Source organism: Osmerus eperlanus, unplaced genomic scaffold, assembly GCF_963692335.1.
Source record: "Osmerus eperlanus unplaced genomic scaffold, fOsmEpe2.1 SCAFFOLD_270, whole genome shotgun sequence".
NCBI lineage: Eukaryota > Metazoa > Chordata > Actinopteri > Osmeriformes > Osmeridae > Osmerus > Osmerus eperlanus.
In genome coordinates this window covers 18,187-34,815 of record NW_026911542.1, presented here as the reverse complement: position 1 = coordinate 34,815, position 16,629 = coordinate 18,187, and the positions used below count along the sequence as shown (strand labels likewise).

Here is a 16,629-nt window from a genome sequence, read left to right as displayed (position 1 = left end):
TGCAGCTGCCCGACGCCACCCTCAACTTTGCCAAGAAGCACCCCCTGATGGAGGGAGCGGCTCAGGGGGCGCCCCCTGCTGCTCACCAAGGGGGTCAACTTCACCCGGCTGGCGGTGGACCGCGTCAGCGCCCTCGACCAGCGCCCCTACAACATGCTGTTCCTGGGCACAGGTAACGGGCACGGCGACACTGGCACACGGATAACACACACGTAGGGACACCAAACGTACACCAGGAGGCGATCGCCACTCTGCCCACTTCACACTGGTCCAGTCAGAGCTGGACATTAGGACATGATATGATATTAACATTTCACATTTGTTATTTATCTAGCAGATACTTTTACCCAAAGCGACAAACAAATATGTACAGAGAAAGTACAATAGAAAATCAATTCATCGATATTTTTTTAATAATTGGGTGCGGTTTAGTGCCAGATCTTGCACAGATCTGGAGTCAGCCCATGTCCTGACCCTGGACAGGAGGCAGACACAGATCAGTAGAGCTGTAGAGACAGACACAGGGCAGGTCTCAGATCAGTAGAGCTGTAGAGGCAGACACAGGGCAGGTCTCAGATCAGTAGAGCTGTAGAGGCAGACACAGGGCAGGTCTCAGATCAGTAGAGCTGTAGAGGCAGACACAGGGCAGGTCTCAGATCAGTAGAGCTGTAGAGGCAGACACAGGGCAGGTCTCAGATCAGTAGAGCTGTAGAGGCAGACACAGGGCAGGTCTCAGATCAGTAGAGCTGGGTGGAGGGAGTCCTGTCTTGTTTCCAGACAGATCATGAATCCTAAATGCTGTACCTCACCATTCAGATCACTGCGGCGCAACATGTGACTGTCGACAGCGGCAACCCTCCCTCGCTTGCTCTCTCTTCCCTCTCTCACTCCTCTCTCTCTCTCTCTCTCTCTCTCTCTCTCTCTCTCTCTCTCTCTCTCTCTCTCTCTCTCTCTCTCTCTCTCTCTTTCACACTTTCCATCTTTGTCTCCATTCCTCTCTCTACCCTGTCTCTTTCTCTCTCAAACTCCCTCCTCTCTTCCCTCCCTTCCTCTCTTCTTTTGCCCCTCCTTGCCTTCTTTTACCCCTCCCTCCCTTCCTCTCTACCTCCCTCTCTCCCCCTCCCTCCCTTCCTCTCTACCTCCCTCCTCCCTCTCTCCCCCTCCCTCCTCCTCTCTCCCCCTTCCCTCCTCTCTCCACCCTCCCTCCTCTCTCCCTCCTCCTCTCTCCCTCCCCAGTCCCTCCTCTCTCCCTCCTCCCTCCTCCTGGCTGGCAGTCCTCCCCTCCTGTCGTGCTTTGCAGCACAAACTCAACGGGGCCGTTGGCAGGCGAACACACGGTGCTGATTGGCCGCGGGCTTGATTAGCTATTAACTGGCAAAGCAGAGCCAGCTGATGGGAAGAGGAGAGGCGACACATCGCCGACTATGGGATCTGGGATTAGCAGAGATGGTCCTGCATAGAGAGCAGACAGTATGATACGTCTGGTGTGTGTGGAGGGGAGAGGCAGGGTCAGTCTCTCACATTATCCGTGGCAGCCTCTCTGTCGTGGGGGCAGGAAGCAGAGCAGACCGAACCTTAGCACATAAACCTGTCAAACTAAATCGCACACACGAACGCACGCAATTACACCCGCACGCAATTACACCCGCACAAATGTTCACGTCGGAGTCCTCACACACTCATTTCGTCTCTGCAGTCTCACTGTCATGGACACGTGCACATGCACACACACACACACACACACACACACACACACACACAAGGCTGGCTCACCAGCTGCAGTGTGCCTTTCAAAGCAAGCCACGTAACCTGTCCACAAAACCCGAGCGGAAAAATAGTGCAATCCTCTAATATTATACTCCTAATTCCCTCCTCTCTTCACACCATTGTCCCCTCCGCTCACACCCTCCTCTCTCCTCGCTCCTCTCTCTTTCTCCCTCCTTCCTCCACAGCGGACGGCTGGCTCCAGAGGGTGGTGATCCTGGGTTCGGAGGCCCATGTGATTGAGGAGATCCAGCTCTTTGAGTCTCCCCAGCCGGTCGACAGTCTGACCATCTCTCACACCAAGGTAACGCATCTTGTCTCTATCTGTGTCTTTCTCTGCCTCTCTCTCTCTCTCTGCCTCTGTTTCTGTATCTCTGTCATTCTCTCTCTCTCTGGCTCTCTCTCTCTCTCTCTCTCTCTCTCTCTCTCTGCCTCTCCCTCTTTCTCTCTCTCTCTGCCTCTCTTTCTCTCTGCCTCTCTCTCTCTCTCTCCCTAACATGTCTGACTGGTGGCATCCAGAGACAGGCAGATCCTTATCTCATTAAAGGGAGCTTACACTGGCCAGTGATTTCATAACAGGCTTTGTGAAAGCACAACCCAACAGGGATGGAGGGATTTGGGAGGGAAACAAAATGTTATTGTAATTGAGAGTGATTATCCCATTATCTCTGATGCCCTTTTCTGACTGCTCCGTTTTTTTCCCCGCTTTTTCATTTTTTATTTGTATCCCTTCTTTCTCTCTCTCCTTTCTCTCTCTCTGTCCCTCTCCCTCCCTCTCTCTCTCCCTATTTCTCCCTCTCTCCCTCTCTCTCCCTCTCTATCCATCTCTTTCTACCTCCCTCTCTCTCCCTCTCTCCCTCCTTCTCCCTCCCTCTCTCTCTCCCTCCCTCTCTCTCTCTCTCTCTCTAGAAGTACTTGTACATTGGTTCTCGTTCAGAGGTTCTCCAGCTGCCCTTGGCCAACTGCAGCCGCTATCAGTCTCAGCCAGACTGTCTGCTGTCCCGGGACCCCTACTGCGCCTGGGACAGCGAGGGCCGCGCCTGTGTCCGCATCGACCTCCACCGCGGGTGAGCTTGCCCCCCCCTCGTCCCTTCCCCCCCCGCCCCTGCTGGCTGGGCAGGGTCAGCCTGTTGCAGCAGACCAGCCTCGTGGCCCGGCTCATGGTTGTGCCCTCCTCTCTGCTCCCTCAGGTCCACCTCCTCCCTGTCGCAGGATCTCATGCTGGAGAGGTTCAGCCGGGGCAAGGCCAAGTTTGACAAGCCCGTCTCCATCCCCAGCCCTGGTGAGTGAGAGAGAGAGGAGAGAGAGAGAGAGACTGAGAGAGAGAGAGAGATGCCCTACTAGCGGCCCCTGGTGACCAGACGCAATCACTACACAATGCATGTCTGGCAGCTGAGGGAATTAAATTGTCAACAAGTTCACGTCTAATGAATTCAGATGAGCGCCAGGCGAGTCCCTCTGCGACTGACCCCCCTGCCTCTCTCTGTCGCCCCCTGGTGTCCAGATCACTCCCGGCTGCGGAACGTGACGGTGGTGGTGGGCTCGGACATGGTGCTTCCCTGCCAGCTGGTGTCCAACCTGGCCCAGCCCACCTGGGTCCTGAACGACCGGGAGCTCCCGCTGGCCGACCCTGAGGCGGGGGGCCCTCGCTTCGACCGCGCCCTGCGAGCCCTGGTGGTGCCCCAGGCGGGCCAGCTGCAGGCGGGCCGCTACGTGTGCTACTCGGAGGAGCAGGGCGTCAAGTTCCAGACGGAACGCTACCAGGTGGCGGTGGTGGCCAGCGCGCCCGTCTTCATGGAGGCCCGGGCGCCCGACGGCAGCATGGGGCTGTTCTGGGTGCTGGTCATCACGCTGGGCGCGGCCTGTCTGTTGCTCCTGGTGGTGGCGCTCTACCTCCGCAGGCGTCTGAAGCTGGCGTTGGGTAAAGGGGCGGATATGAAGCCCCTGGAGAGCACCCTGGTGTACCCCATCACCCTGCCCAAAGAGCCGCCCACCTTCGTGCCCAGCAAGATGCCCAGCGACGAGGACCGCTTCTGGGAGACGGGCGCCAACTACTACTACTCGGACGGCTCGCTGAAGATCGTCCCCGGCCACGCCCTGTGCCCCAGCGCCAGCACGTCCTCTCCCAGCGCCATCCCCGGACAGCCCATCCACTCGCCCAGCCGCCTCAGCCTCACCAACATCCGAGGCCAGGGCAGCAACGGCTACATCCGCCTCAACCTGAGCTCGGCTGGGGAGGAGAGGGTTAGCGGGGGCGGCGTGGGGGGAGGCGGGCTGGCCGGAGGGCTGGGCGGGGTGGGGAACGACTACACCAGCCCCTTCAAGGAGGAGCTGAGGAGGACCCTGCAGCAGCGGAGCGTGCTGCCGGACGCCAACCCCGAGGAGTCGTCCGTCTAGCGAGTCCCCGTCCGCGGGGAAAAAAAACAACCAACAACTAACCTACCTCCCTCCTTCAAAAGGACCACGCTCTCTTTCTTTACCCGGCTCCTCTCTCTCTCTCTCTCTGTGTCTCTCTCTCTCTTTCCCTCCACTGTCTCTCTGCCAATGCCTGTTTGGTTGAGTCTGTGACTGGAGACCATTTTAGCACATAGCATGTCACACACACACACACACGGCAAACCCGCTCGGCGTCCTCTCTTGTAATTATCATGCTCTGGAAGGCGCATGTCGGTCGCGGTGTCTGGAGTGGTTCGGCGAGGCTCTTTGTTTTCCCCCGCTGTGCCAACCCGAGCTGTGTGCATTTGTATGTGAAGGCAGCAAAACGCATCGCAGCCTGTCTTGAGCATGACAGGAAAACCAACACGCTTGTTTCCATGGGACACGTGGTCCTGTTAAGAATGGACCAATCAGAACATGACAAGGTGTCAGCCCCCTGAGCTGAACCAATAAGCAGGCGGGGGCGGGCAGGAAGATGGAACGACCTGCTCTGCTTCATCCCGTGTCACAATGAGACTTTCTTTTCTGCACTTAAAAAAGGAGAACAGACTCGATTTCGTATTAATGAGCCAAGAGAGGGAGAGAGTTCTACAAAAGACTAATTAATCTCAGAGCAAGACGACAATCACGTCCCTCTCTCCGGGGGTCGACCCGGGGAGGAAGGGGTGGAATGAAGAAGAGCGAGAGAGAAATTAAGCTCGAGTGGGAAAGACACGCGGGGGGGTGGGGGGCTTTGTGTGAAGGACAAACTCTCCGACTTTCTCAATTTGTACTTTTTTCACGTCGTCTTTCTCCGGAAAGACTGCTTCTCGACCCCTGCCACGTTCATTTGTGGTGATGGTTTCAATGAAGACATTGCTATGTGTTCTTTTACTGCGTGTTATGGACTACGGCAGTGTTCAGTGGTGACCAATGGCTTTAAAGCACCCCTTCTGCCAATGAGAATGTGGCACTTAGAAAAACCTCGCCTTTGCCGCACAAAATAGTATAACTCTACAAGTGAACCCCACTAATACACCTATAGAGAAAATAAGACGCATCTACTAATACGTTTGGGTTATTGGGTTTCCTCCATGCGCGCTTCACTTGGTTCTGTGGCTTTTGGACAGTTTGAATTGAACCCAGTTCCTCAGAACAGCACAGATACAATTGTATTTTCAGACAAAGGTATTGCTTAATATGGGGGGCGGCTGGTGGAATGTAGTTGACTGGTCACTGAGCTGTTGTGGATATCTTAACAAGTGCTTTGTTTGGGTGGGGGGGGGGGGGTGGGGGGGGGGGGGGGGGGGGCTTGTACTGCCATAAACAAAGCCCTCCCTTTTGCACCACCCTGAATGCCAAACCTGGAAGTGGATTGTAACTGGACATTACCCCCTGTGGCCCTGACCCGACCCTCATACCGACGCCCGGAGAATGACCTGGAGCCACTGTGGATAACCTGGACACTCTGCAACGGAAGGACACTGTTAAACCACACACCCAACCACACACACACACACACACTGCCCGTGCTGACGGAGGAATGGGCGGGGTGAGAGATGGATGAGTCAGGTGGAAAGCCGATGTCTCCAGACAGGATGCAGCAGCTCATCGGTCCGAGGTATTGCTTCTTTTCACCGGCAGGATCATTTTTAAACTGTCCAAGTCATATGGATAGAAGCGGCTTTCTTTTCAAGATGGTCGGCCCCATTGTAGTAGTTTGCGAGCGTCACTGCAGAAGGGTTTAGTGCTCCGTCTTGTCACCTAGAATCATTTGGCCAGGGCCCCGTTCACGAACCCTAGAGGCTTCCTTTGTTTTCCGATGGATGAGTATGTTTGGCCACACTAACCTGTCTCTCCTCCTGTCTCTTCTCCTCTTCCTGTGCTTTGTCCTACAGGGATGGCTTTGGTGACACGTCCGCAAGGGCAGGTGGACCACACACACACACACACACAGGGAACGTAAGGACGAGTCTCTTTTTTTCTCTCCCACAATGTAGGGACAGCAGAAGGGGATGTAGTATACTGAACGATCCTTAGGTTGAAGAGGTACTTCACATCAGCGGTTTCCCCCTCGTGTTGCATGACCTTCTCTGCAAATGTACTGTACATCTTTGACTCACATGGTCGCCCTTGTAGAAATGACGGACGTTTCGACTTTTCCAAAACGCCAACGTTCTATCGAAGAAGAAAAACGACATTTTCATATTTATGGTTAAGAGTTGTAAGAACTGATGACATTGTAAAGTTGTTTACTTTTGCAGTGCCTCTTCAGCTTTGGATAAGCCAAAGTAGACTGCGGTTGCTTTTTTTTCTCCCTCTCCGCGTCATTCATTTTATTTCATGTTTTATTTCATTCCACTTTTTATATTTAAGTTTATACAGTCCGTCCACTTCACAGAACTGAAGTTGTGAATGCAACGTTCCTGCATATTTAACACAGCGTACAGCGCGGCGCTCCTCCTCAGAGAGAGAGAGAGCGCTCTAGGCTGGTGGACATCCTGTTTACATGTCGGTAGTTATCTACTGGAGCCTATCTCTATCCTGATCTCGACCTTGTGAAAGGCTGAATACATTACCAAAACGTAGAACTTTGGTTACGTAGAGCTTCGTATCCTGCCCGTAACCAAAACAAGTTGCTGTGCTTTCAGAGCAGATCAGATGTTTAATGTGTCTCAATATACTGGTTCAAAGAACCACTTCATTACTAATCTATTAGCCACTGAGACCCTCCAACCCACCAGTTTCAAACCATTAAAGCTCTCCGATGTAGATTCTTTTGAGTTAGGCCTTTCAATTTTGCATTCCTGTTTTTTTTTACGTTATGAAAGATATGTTTGGTTATTCTCTAAGATGTAAGACATCTCAGAAACTCATAAAAGGAATATGCAGGTCTCAAGATGAAGAAAAACAATCAGCATGTTATATCTGGATCTGCTAAACATCCATAGAAGTGTTCTCACTTCACGCTATAAGTTGTGTTGCTCTGTGATTATAATTTGTAGTGTTATTATCCTAAATATTGTTTCACATTTGCTCTCCTTTTTGCTTTAAGTTGCAACGGTTCCTGTCTTTTCATGATCTTGTATGTTTGTTTTTAAAGGATGTTTAGTAACTTATTTTGCTTGTACAAACATTACGATATTTATTATCATTGTACATATGTCCTTATTTTTTATATGTGTATATACATACATGAATAAAACGAGACTTCCTCCACTAGTGTGTGTGTTTAATAAGGCTTGATGACAACCAATCATCTAATAGGCATCTAAACACACAGTCCTGTTTATAAATAGTGAATGATTAGTAATTGTTAGTAATTGTTCTCCCAGCTTATTTGATGGTGGCACGGAGGCCACATGCTCTCCATAGCCCAGCTGATGCACACACAAACACGGACCCAGCTGTGGAAAGCATGAGAGCCAGGCCCAATAAATACACAGCTGGGTCACAGCAACTGCACGCCTTCATCTCGCGCCATCCAGGCCGAGACGGAGGAGAACTCGAGAGGAACACGGAGCATTTACTGATGTGTTGTATGGCCCATGGGAGTGTGGCCTACCGCAATGGATAGGAACAGATAGTGAGAGAAAGAAAATGTATTGTTTTAACAGTGTTCACGCCTTGTTTGGAGGCTAATTAAATGACCAGTCTGTCATAGGGGAGATATCAGAAGTCCGAAGTGAATATCTAATTTTGGTGGTCAGAGGAAAGGCACAGTCTGCATTTACCAGGCACAGTGTGAAGTAACCACACCTCATTTACTGGGCACGGTGAACAATAATCTCAACTACAGCAAACTACTGCAAATACTTAGTTTCCTATCTAGAATTATATATATATAGAATACTGAATTTTTCAGGAATACGCATTCCCCGTACTACGGAAACCCACGGGTGACGTTGGTGGATAAATACGTAGCCACTGACATAACACAGAGCGAGCTGAGTAGGGCTATTATAACGCATGAAGCATGGATAAATTAGATTTTATTTTAATTTTAGGACTTCTAGAATTACATTTAACTGGTCCCGAATCTGCCACAAACAGAGAATCGTAATTGGCTATTCCGAGGACACGTGATTCCATTTTGGCCTCCTGTTGGCTAGTTCGTATTTAAGCTCGTCCCATATGTCGATCACCAAAAAATAGTTCCTAAAACGTTCACACTTGTTATTTCATTTATTAATTATTTAGAAATTGCTTTTTTGATGAATTTTGTTTGTGTGGGTCAAATAAATATCTTTCCGTAATAGTTTGATAGCAGTTTTATTTAGTTTGGAGGTATAAGGTACCGTTGTTTACTTTTTTTGCGGAAGGATCTAGTGACATGGCACCTTGTGCGAAAGGACTGGAGCGAATTTTGAATGAGGGTACAACCAACGTAGCGTGTTAGCTGAATTTGCTAGGTAGTTGCCGGTTATCTATTTAATATGCAATAATTAATACTGAGGTTTATACTTTTTGAAAGATAATCTAGGTCTGTGTTTAATTTTTTAGTGAGATTTCACTGGACAGGTAAGATGTGTCTTTTGTGAATGATGATGTAGCAGCTAGGCAGATCTACAGTACAGTAACGAAGTAGTGCATTCTAGATAGCTTGCTAACGTTACAGTTGCTAGCTAGTTAGCTTTGATCTGTAAATATGCCTTCAACATGAAAGGGAACTTAATTGTAAACCTTTGTCACATTTGAAGCTGTATTGCTATCTGAGGCTTTAATCCTAATCTATCTTGCGATCTTGGTTTGACAAGTGAGACTGGTGTTGAATGTGCAGTGGTTCTATTCATGTTTTGTCAGATCATGGCTAGCTCCGAGCTAAACGTGGGCAACATCGATGGTGTTGAAATCCTGACACCATTGGAAGACCAATGCCTCTCCGCCCTAAACAATACCCCCATGGACTTCTCCCTTTTAACAACGTCTCAGCTGGGCATTTCCCCACAGAGCTTTACCCCATCTTCCAGCCGCAAAGGTAAGGCCTTCTTGAAGTCAGTTGAAGTCATCCTCAGGAGTGTTTTATTTAAGACTCGTTATAAAGTACAGTACATTAGTCTTCTACGGTCGCGGTGTACTATCTGGCTAATGTATCCAACTGTTACTGTGTTTTCAGACAAGTCCCGCTTGGCCCAGTTGAAATTGAAACGAAGATCCAATGTCGGTGTCCGTGGCTCACCGGAGACGAACTCTCTCATCCGATACATCGCTCAGCAGAGGATGATGAAAACTCCACCAGCAACTACCGAGGTGAGATCCAGCTTGGTCAGTCGCACAATAGGCCAATACGTCCACGTATTTGTCACTATCTGCCTGCAAGACTGACCTATCTGTTGAGTGCTTATGTTATAAACTCTCTATCTGTGCCACAAACTCTCTATCTGTGCCACAGTCTATCAGTGCGCGCCCCTCTACTCCAAGGGTCTCCAAGCTGAAGCAGGAGATGGCCATCTTCCAAAGCCTTCTGTGTGAAGAGGAGGAAGAGATGCCTGAAAAGATGCCAAGGCAGGAGAATCCATTAGCGGAATGCATCAAGACAAGAAAGGATCTGTCCGGTGAGTCTCCTCTGTTGTCAGAACAATAGAGTATCTCGTTTTTTTTTTGTCACGGCCTGTTTCGCCGACACGACATCACCGCAGCCGGCGAGTATTGAACCTGCCCTCGTGACGCGCGCGTTGCTCCTGCAACATTCGACATCTTCCTCATTGGCTGTGTTGATGGGCGGTGCTTATCTAGATGGGAGGAGTCGAGACGCGTGGAAGGAGAACTGCCCGCCCCCCATGACCCCCCTGCCCAACAAGAGGTGGTGCCCTGGCCTCCTCTGTGAGGGGGAGATTAGGGAGGCCAACGCTCCTACCCTCCAGCACAGCCTGCTGAAGACACGTGAGGTAACACACTGAGCCTACACATTACTGTCACATAGACTCAACACCAAAGGCCCTTTACATACCTTTTGGATTGGCTTGAGTGTCTTTTTTCAGTGTCCTACTCTAAATCGTGTGATTTATAACTAGTTGTAAACTTATGTTGTTCATTTGTTCTGTATATTTAGAATGTGCTACTGTACCTATGCAGATATGATATGTCCCATTGTACCTACTGCATGTGGATATAGTATGTCCCACTGAATGTCGTATAGAAAGTATACTTTCTATACCAACTATATCAACCTATCGTATGATATAGTTCATCCTACTGCCACCATGATGTGCTGGTAGCCTGTAAACTGTGTCACCCTCCGTGCGCAGGATGCAGTTGACCAGGACAGAGCACAGCTACCGCCTGGGCTTGAAGTCCCCGTGAGCCCCTCGCCCCCCCAGCCCCCTCCAACACACTCTCCTGCCAAGGAGCAGCAGGTGAAACACACACGCGCGCGCCGGTGACAGCCTCTTGTGACGACCTTGCTGACTTGTTGGCGCTCTTCACCAGGCGCTTGCTCCCAGGCCTCACCTCTGTCTCCCTCCTCGTCTCCCCTCCAGGACAGCTTCCCCGAAGCGGGGGCCGGGCCGGGGGACGCCGGGCCGCCTCTGCCCCCTCCGTTCTGTATGCCTTCATCCCCGGAGCCCAACCGCAAAGGTAGACCCCCCTTCTCCCTCCTCCAGACCTCAGCAGCCCACCCTTCACCCTCTACAGCATGGATGGGAGGTGTTATTGCAGACAAAATATTCTTAACAGTCCACACACACACACAGTGGAGACAAGGGAAGCAGCGAAGAGCCCCTTAATTTATCGTCTGCTAACAGTGTTTTACGGCTGAACGAAGCTCCTCTGCAGAGGGTAAATGTAACACGTCTTCCCCCCCCCCCCAGATGGCGATCCCTCTGCTAACTCCGCCGTCCGAAAGAAGCGCGTTCGTTTCGGTGCTCCCCTCTCGCCGGAGTTCTTCGACAAGAACCTGCCCCCCAGCACCCCTCTCCAGAAGGGGGCCACGCCGGCCCGCGCGCCCCCGCCGTCGGCAGGGGGGTCCCAGGTGCGCTCCGTGCTGAAGACCCCCCAGAGGAGCCAGTCCACCTCTGCGCTCCCCCAGCTTGACTTCAGCAGCCCCTCCGGGGCCTCCCCAACTCTCAGGAGGGGGCCTCAGGAGACCTGTGTGGGCAGGGGGGCCGGCGCTGACACCCTAGGAGAGGTATAGTCAGGGGTGTTGTATTTACTACCAAACACTCACTCTCAAACCTTGAAAATTAGGGGTTTTGATCAAAGGCTGTGTTGTGGTGGTACTCGGGTACTTTTCTCGTGCATACAGGAATCAGAGGAAGTGCTAAACTGGCGTTAATTTATACTAGACCTCCCCCCTGGTGGTATAACAAAAGAACCATTACAACAGTTTCTCTTTCTGATTATTCATTTCTTTCCCCCCCTGCAGATTGCTTTCACCATGGATGACAGTGAAAGGTCATTGGTGGAGGAGACAGGTTAGTCGTGTGTTACTGGTGACTGCTGCTCTGGAGACAGTTTAACCAGGCGGGCCGGGATGTGTTCTAATATGCTTGTTGTTCTGTCAGACGTGACCTGGGAGACCCAGCCGCTGGACTTGAACGCAGCATTCCGTGAGGTTTCGTTTACGGAGGTCTTACGAGGTGAGCCCCGCTTCTCTCTTATCCTCTCTCCGTCCCTCCAGTCTCCCCCTGGGTCTACCCCCCGCCTGTCACCCCACCCCCAGCCTGCCACCTCCCGGCTTTGTGACGTGTTATCTGAGGTGTCAGTGTGTGTCAGCCTGGAGACTAAAGCCTCAGTTGTGTTTGCAGTATATCCACCCTCGGAGCTGGAGTCTGACTCCAATCCTGCCACAAACCCTGTCCTGGGGCCTGAACCAGGGGATGTGGGTGCCCCTGTCCTGGGGCCTGAACCAGAGGGTGTGGGTGCCCCTGTCCTGGGGCCTGAACCAGAGGGTGTGGGTGCCCCTGTCCTGGGGCCTGAACCAGAGGGTGTGGGTGCCCCTGTCCTGGGGCCTGAACCAGAGGGTGTGGGTGCCCCTGTCCTGGGGCCTGAACCAGAGGGTGTGGGTGCCCCTGTCCTGGGGCCTGAACCAGAGGGTGTGGGTGCCCCAGCCAGTTCTAACAGCAGGAAGAGGAAGGTCTGTATCCTCTCCTACAGCATCATCTAGTATTACTAGTGCAGTGCCCATTGGTGGCTCCTGAGGTCCATGGCTCCATAGCTTAGTGCAGCTCAACAATGCCTGCTAACTCGTTTATATTTTCGTCGCTGGGCAACACACCTGCCGACTTCATAAGATAAATGAGTGAATGATGGCTTCCTGCTACTAACAGATATTGTTAGATTCTACTATTAGCTTGTTTGAAGTTGTCTCCATCTCTCTGTGTCTCTTTTCCTCTCCCCGCCTCTCTCCTTCCCTCTGTCTCATGTGTATATATCTCTCTCTCCCTCCCTCTCTCGTGTATATCTCTGTCTCTCTCCCTCCCTCTCATGTGTACATCTGTCTCTCTCCCTCTCTCTCATGTGTACATCTGTCTCTCTCCCTCTCACAGCAGCCTGAGGAGGTAGAGCCTTTGATGAAGAGGTCAACACGATCTGCTGCCAAGTCTGCGGGTGTGAAGTTGAAGGTGAGACTGGCTCTCCTCTCTCTCTTTCTCTGTCTCTCTTTCTCTGTCTCTCTCTCTCTCTCTCTTTGTCTCCTGCCTCCCTCTCCCTGTCTGCAAACTCTCTCTGTCTTCTCCTTCTCTCCTCCCTCCCCCCTCTCCTCCGCCTGTCTCCTCTGCCCTCCTCTCCCAGTCTGGGCTGTCTGTCTTTAGGGAGCGGGCGCAGAGGAAGCGTCTCGTCTCTCTGTGACCCTGCATCCGAGAGCCGCCCTCATCGCCCGCAGTCACGGGATTAGCTGTTTGCTCGTGGTTTCGAGAGGCCGGAGCTTTACGGGTGCGTGTGTGTGCGTGTGTTCAGAAGGCGTCGGCGAGGCGAGGCTGGGGGTGTAAGGAGGTGGACCGCTCGCTGTACGGCTCCAGAGCGTACGCCTCCAGGGACCCGGCGCTTAGCCCCATCACCGAGACCCTGCCCTCCGCCAGCCGCTCCCCCACACCCCAGCGGCCCCGCGCCAGCACACACACAGGTACTCCCTCTGGCCACACACACACAGGTACTCGTTCTGGCCACACACACACAGGTACACACTCTAGCTACACACACAGATACCAATATGTCCTTTCTTGTGGTCCAGCATGGTCCTGACGTATCCTCTCCACCACCCTCAGACAAAACCCAGGAGTCCGACCCTTCGCCGGCTCTGGGTGACGTCATCATGGCCGCCAAACTTTGGCGCGAGCGCTTCGGAACCTCGACCAATGAGAGCACGGCGGGAGCTCCCGACCCCTGTGACGGAGAGCTGGAGACCCCTGCGCCTTCTGGCGCCTTCTCTACCAGGAGGACCCCCAGGAGGGGGTCGGGGCCCAGGACCGAGACCCCGGGGAGGGGAAGAGGTCGAAAGGTCAGCGTCCCGGCCGATCATTGGCTGAGCGAAGTACCCGAGGGCCAATCGGAGAGCCACAGCGAGCAGCCATGCGGTGACCAGACGGCAGCCCTGGAGGACGCAGGTTCCAGCCCTCCCTCTCGCACGCCAGCCCAGGAATCCCCACCACCCTGCCCCCCCTCGGGAACCACCGACCAGGAAGCAGACCCAGAGCAGGCGCCGGTCAGCCTGGTAAAAGAGAGGCCCAGCCAGAGGCGGTTCAAGGCTGCTAGGGGGCGCTCTCGAGGCAGGAAGATGTCCCCGCTACCCCCCAGCACCATCGGCGAGGAGCTCACAGCCCAGCCAGGGGAGCCCCAGCCAGGGGAGCCCCAGCCAGGGGAGCCCCAGCCAGGGGAGGGCGTGGAGGGGCGAGGGAGGCCCCACGGAGCCAGCCAGGCAGAGGACGACCCCCACAGCTCGGAGGGATGCGCGTCTGACGGGCCGGACCCCTTCCTGCCCGCCTGGCACCAGCTGGAGTTCAGCATCGAGGACGTCCTGAGACCCCGGGCCAGCAGGGGGCAGCGCTCGGTACGCCGCAGCCTCCGGAACCACAGTAGCCAGGAGGCGGCGGGGATGGGAGCCGGCCTGGCCTGGGTGCCCCACACGTCCCCTGACTCCCTCAGGGCCATACGCAGGAAGACCAGGGGCCGGCGCGGCTCAGCCACCCTCCTGCAGCCTCCCCTGCCACAGGAGCTGGACCCTGGGAGGACGGAGGAGCCAGAACCAGCCCACTGACGTGGGGGAAACCCAGAAAGGTGGACCCAGAACACTGTTTAAAAGTCTTTGACCTTGGTTAAAAGGTCACTGGACATGAGGTCGTTGGGTTTAAGGGGAGTTTGGCCCCTTTTTGGGAGGGGCGGGTTGAACGAAGTTTCTTGTTTTGTTAAATGAGTTTAAAAAACCCTGATTTTATGTGATGGATCTGCAGTGATTTCATGTTGGATTTGTACAGTTTCACCTGTGAATGCTGTCTCCATTAAATTTTACGAACATATCTTTCGAAACAACCATTTTCCTTCTAAAGAAAGCAACTACTGATGATTCATGCTGGGGCTGTTAGTGATTTGTAGCTGGTTTCCTAAAACCCAGGAAATCTATAACCTGGAAGCACAATCATCTCCTCTGACTATCTACCAATCAATACACAGCCACTCAATTAGTAATCAGAGTGCATGCACGACTTCCCCCTCGAAAGCTGGTGAACGAAGATGCAGTGGTCAATGTGTTCCTCACTTCTCACTGAAAATAGGTCTTGATGGTCGGAAAATGATGACAGGGCTTCTCAACTATTTCTGTTTTGAACAGTCTATTATTAGAGGGAGAGAGAGATGTCTTAATGGAGTGGGATGCAGCTTGTCAGGCATTACACACTGGTAAGTGCTGATGCGAGGGCAACAGCTAGTGACAAATGAATACTCGATGGTGAGTAAATTGGCTGAATGAGTATGGCTGGCGATGTGCTTGTCATATCAGAACGTGGCCACCAGAGGGCGCAACACTTAAAACAAATCTTAATGTCATTTAGGGACATTTAAATCCATTTTATAGGGCACGTAATATCAAACATGGTTTAATTTGGTTTAATCTGTCTATAAAACCAAGTGGAGAAGGTGACCTCGGTGACTAAAATAACAGGCGAACTGGCTGCTAAATGATATTGACCTTATCTATTACTGGGCAATTTATACCAAGCTTCAAGAGTAAACTTTTGAGACGGGTGATTTTGGTCTGTTTCTTGTGAAGGTCTTGTTTTGCCTGTGGAAGATTGATGGCTAAACTCATGAGACTGTTAGGGAGGCTGATGGGCACATGTTTCCATCTAGTGGACAGAGCTGGAACTTCACACACATTAAGCCATCCATCTGCCTGTCTAAGCCAGTTGACATATATCAACTTATACGTCCACGGTACAGATGGAAACACTATGGCAAGACACGTTGTTAAAGGTCAATTGTGTCCGCCTGCTTTGTTTCCAGACGTTTCATGTTGGGGGTTTTTTTTCCCCTCTTAAAAATAGATTAAATCTCTATCTTAATGACACGTGAGCATATAACCTCTTTGTTCCACGGCAGACATATTGTGCTCAGGATTCGACCAATTACATGGCTTTATTTCTTTTTCTCTATTAAACTGTTTAATGTGTTATAATTGGAGTGTGTAGGTGAATATGCCGCCACCTACTACTTTATGGGTGTGTGTGCTTGCGTGTGTGCTTGTGTGTGTGTGTTGAATAGCCCTCCACCTCTGTGCTGGTCTGTTTTTCCCTCCTAAGTGTGTGTCGGGTGTGAAGCCTCAGTCAGTCTCCTGGCAGACGGGCACACAGGCATACAGAAGACGGCTTAACACAAGAACAATGGGGTCCTTTGACCACAACGACGCCCCCAAGACATGTGGCCTCTTGTCACCGTGGCAACCCCCCATGGGATAGCGGGGCGAGCTGACAGCTGGGGAGGACGAGTAACAAAAATGGAGTCCATTTCTTTCCACTGAACCTCTCCTGATCTGCCCTCCGTCCCTCTTAATCATCGCTGTGTGCGATGGAGTTTTACCGCACTACCCAGCTGTTGCAATGAAAATTCATGTGCTTCTGCTGTGCCCGGCCTCCAGACTAGATAACGCATTTCAGGGCCTCCTATCCTGAAAGAGACTTTAACACCAAGTGATAAATCAACTGCTCTTGTTTCCTTTGCGTGTAAATGACACTGACTACTCAATCATGAATAATTATTTGCGATTATGAGTGATTTATTGGATTTTTAACTGCATTTCTAGCCTTTGCACAGACTAATAAAATTACAGCTTTGGATCCAAGGCTTGGTAGAGACTTCCAGAATGTTCCAAAGAATGTTCCAGAGGGCTCTGTTCTGCTTTGGAGTGCTCAGTCTCTAATGTGGCCCTGTCTCTTCAGCCCTCCACCCCAGACACTGTCACCTCTCCCCTGCTCTTCTGCCTCTCCCTACCTGCCTCTTCTCTCCCCCCTGCTCTCCAACCTC

At 52.0% G+C, this 16,629-nt stretch overlaps 2 protein-coding genes across 2 annotated transcripts; both read left to right on the top strand.

Annotated features, from left to right (window-relative positions):
* Positions 1-5: 5 nt before the first annotated feature.
* On the top strand, positions 6-4,233 carry sema4c (sema domain, immunoglobulin domain (Ig), transmembrane domain (TM) and short cytoplasmic domain, (semaphorin) 4C; the record flags this gene model as incomplete). Its single annotated transcript, XM_062455600.1, is given in 6 exon segments — positions 6-53; positions 55-172; positions 1,953-2,068; positions 2,674-2,831; positions 2,955-3,046; positions 3,269-4,233. Coding segments are annotated over 6 exon segments (1,425 nt in total), but the record flags the coding sequence as incomplete, so codon positions are not given.
* Positions 4,234-8,960: 4,727 nt separating this feature from the next.
* Positions 8,961-14,617, top strand: cdca2 (cell division cycle associated 2). Its single transcript, XM_062455599.1, has 13 exons — positions 8,961-9,157; positions 9,296-9,429; positions 9,572-9,734; positions 9,916-10,067; positions 10,428-10,535; positions 10,659-10,755; positions 10,989-11,305; positions 11,543-11,591; positions 11,682-11,756; positions 11,925-12,253; positions 12,666-12,740; positions 13,075-13,240; positions 13,383-14,617. The coding sequence occupies exons 1-13, from the start codon at positions 8,971-8,973 to the stop codon at positions 14,369-14,371; spliced, it is 2,841 nt and encodes a 946-aa protein (XP_062311583.1). The 5' UTR covers positions 8,961-8,970; the 3' UTR covers positions 14,372-14,617.
* Positions 14,618-16,629: the final 2,012 nt, after the last annotated feature.

Coding starts and splice junctions, on each gene's coding strand:
- cdca2 (XM_062455599.1), top strand. CDS start 8,971: ATGTTTTGTCAGATCATGGCTAGCTCCGAGCTAAACGTGGGCAACATC. Junction 11,592..11,681: donor GTCATTGGTGGAGGAGACAG/GTTAGTCGTGTG, acceptor TTGTTCTGTCAG/ACGTGACCTGGGAGACCCAG. Junction 12,741..13,074: donor CTGCGGGTGTGAAGTTGAAG/GTGAGACTGGCT, acceptor GCGTGTGTTCAG/AAGGCGTCGGCGAGGCGAGG.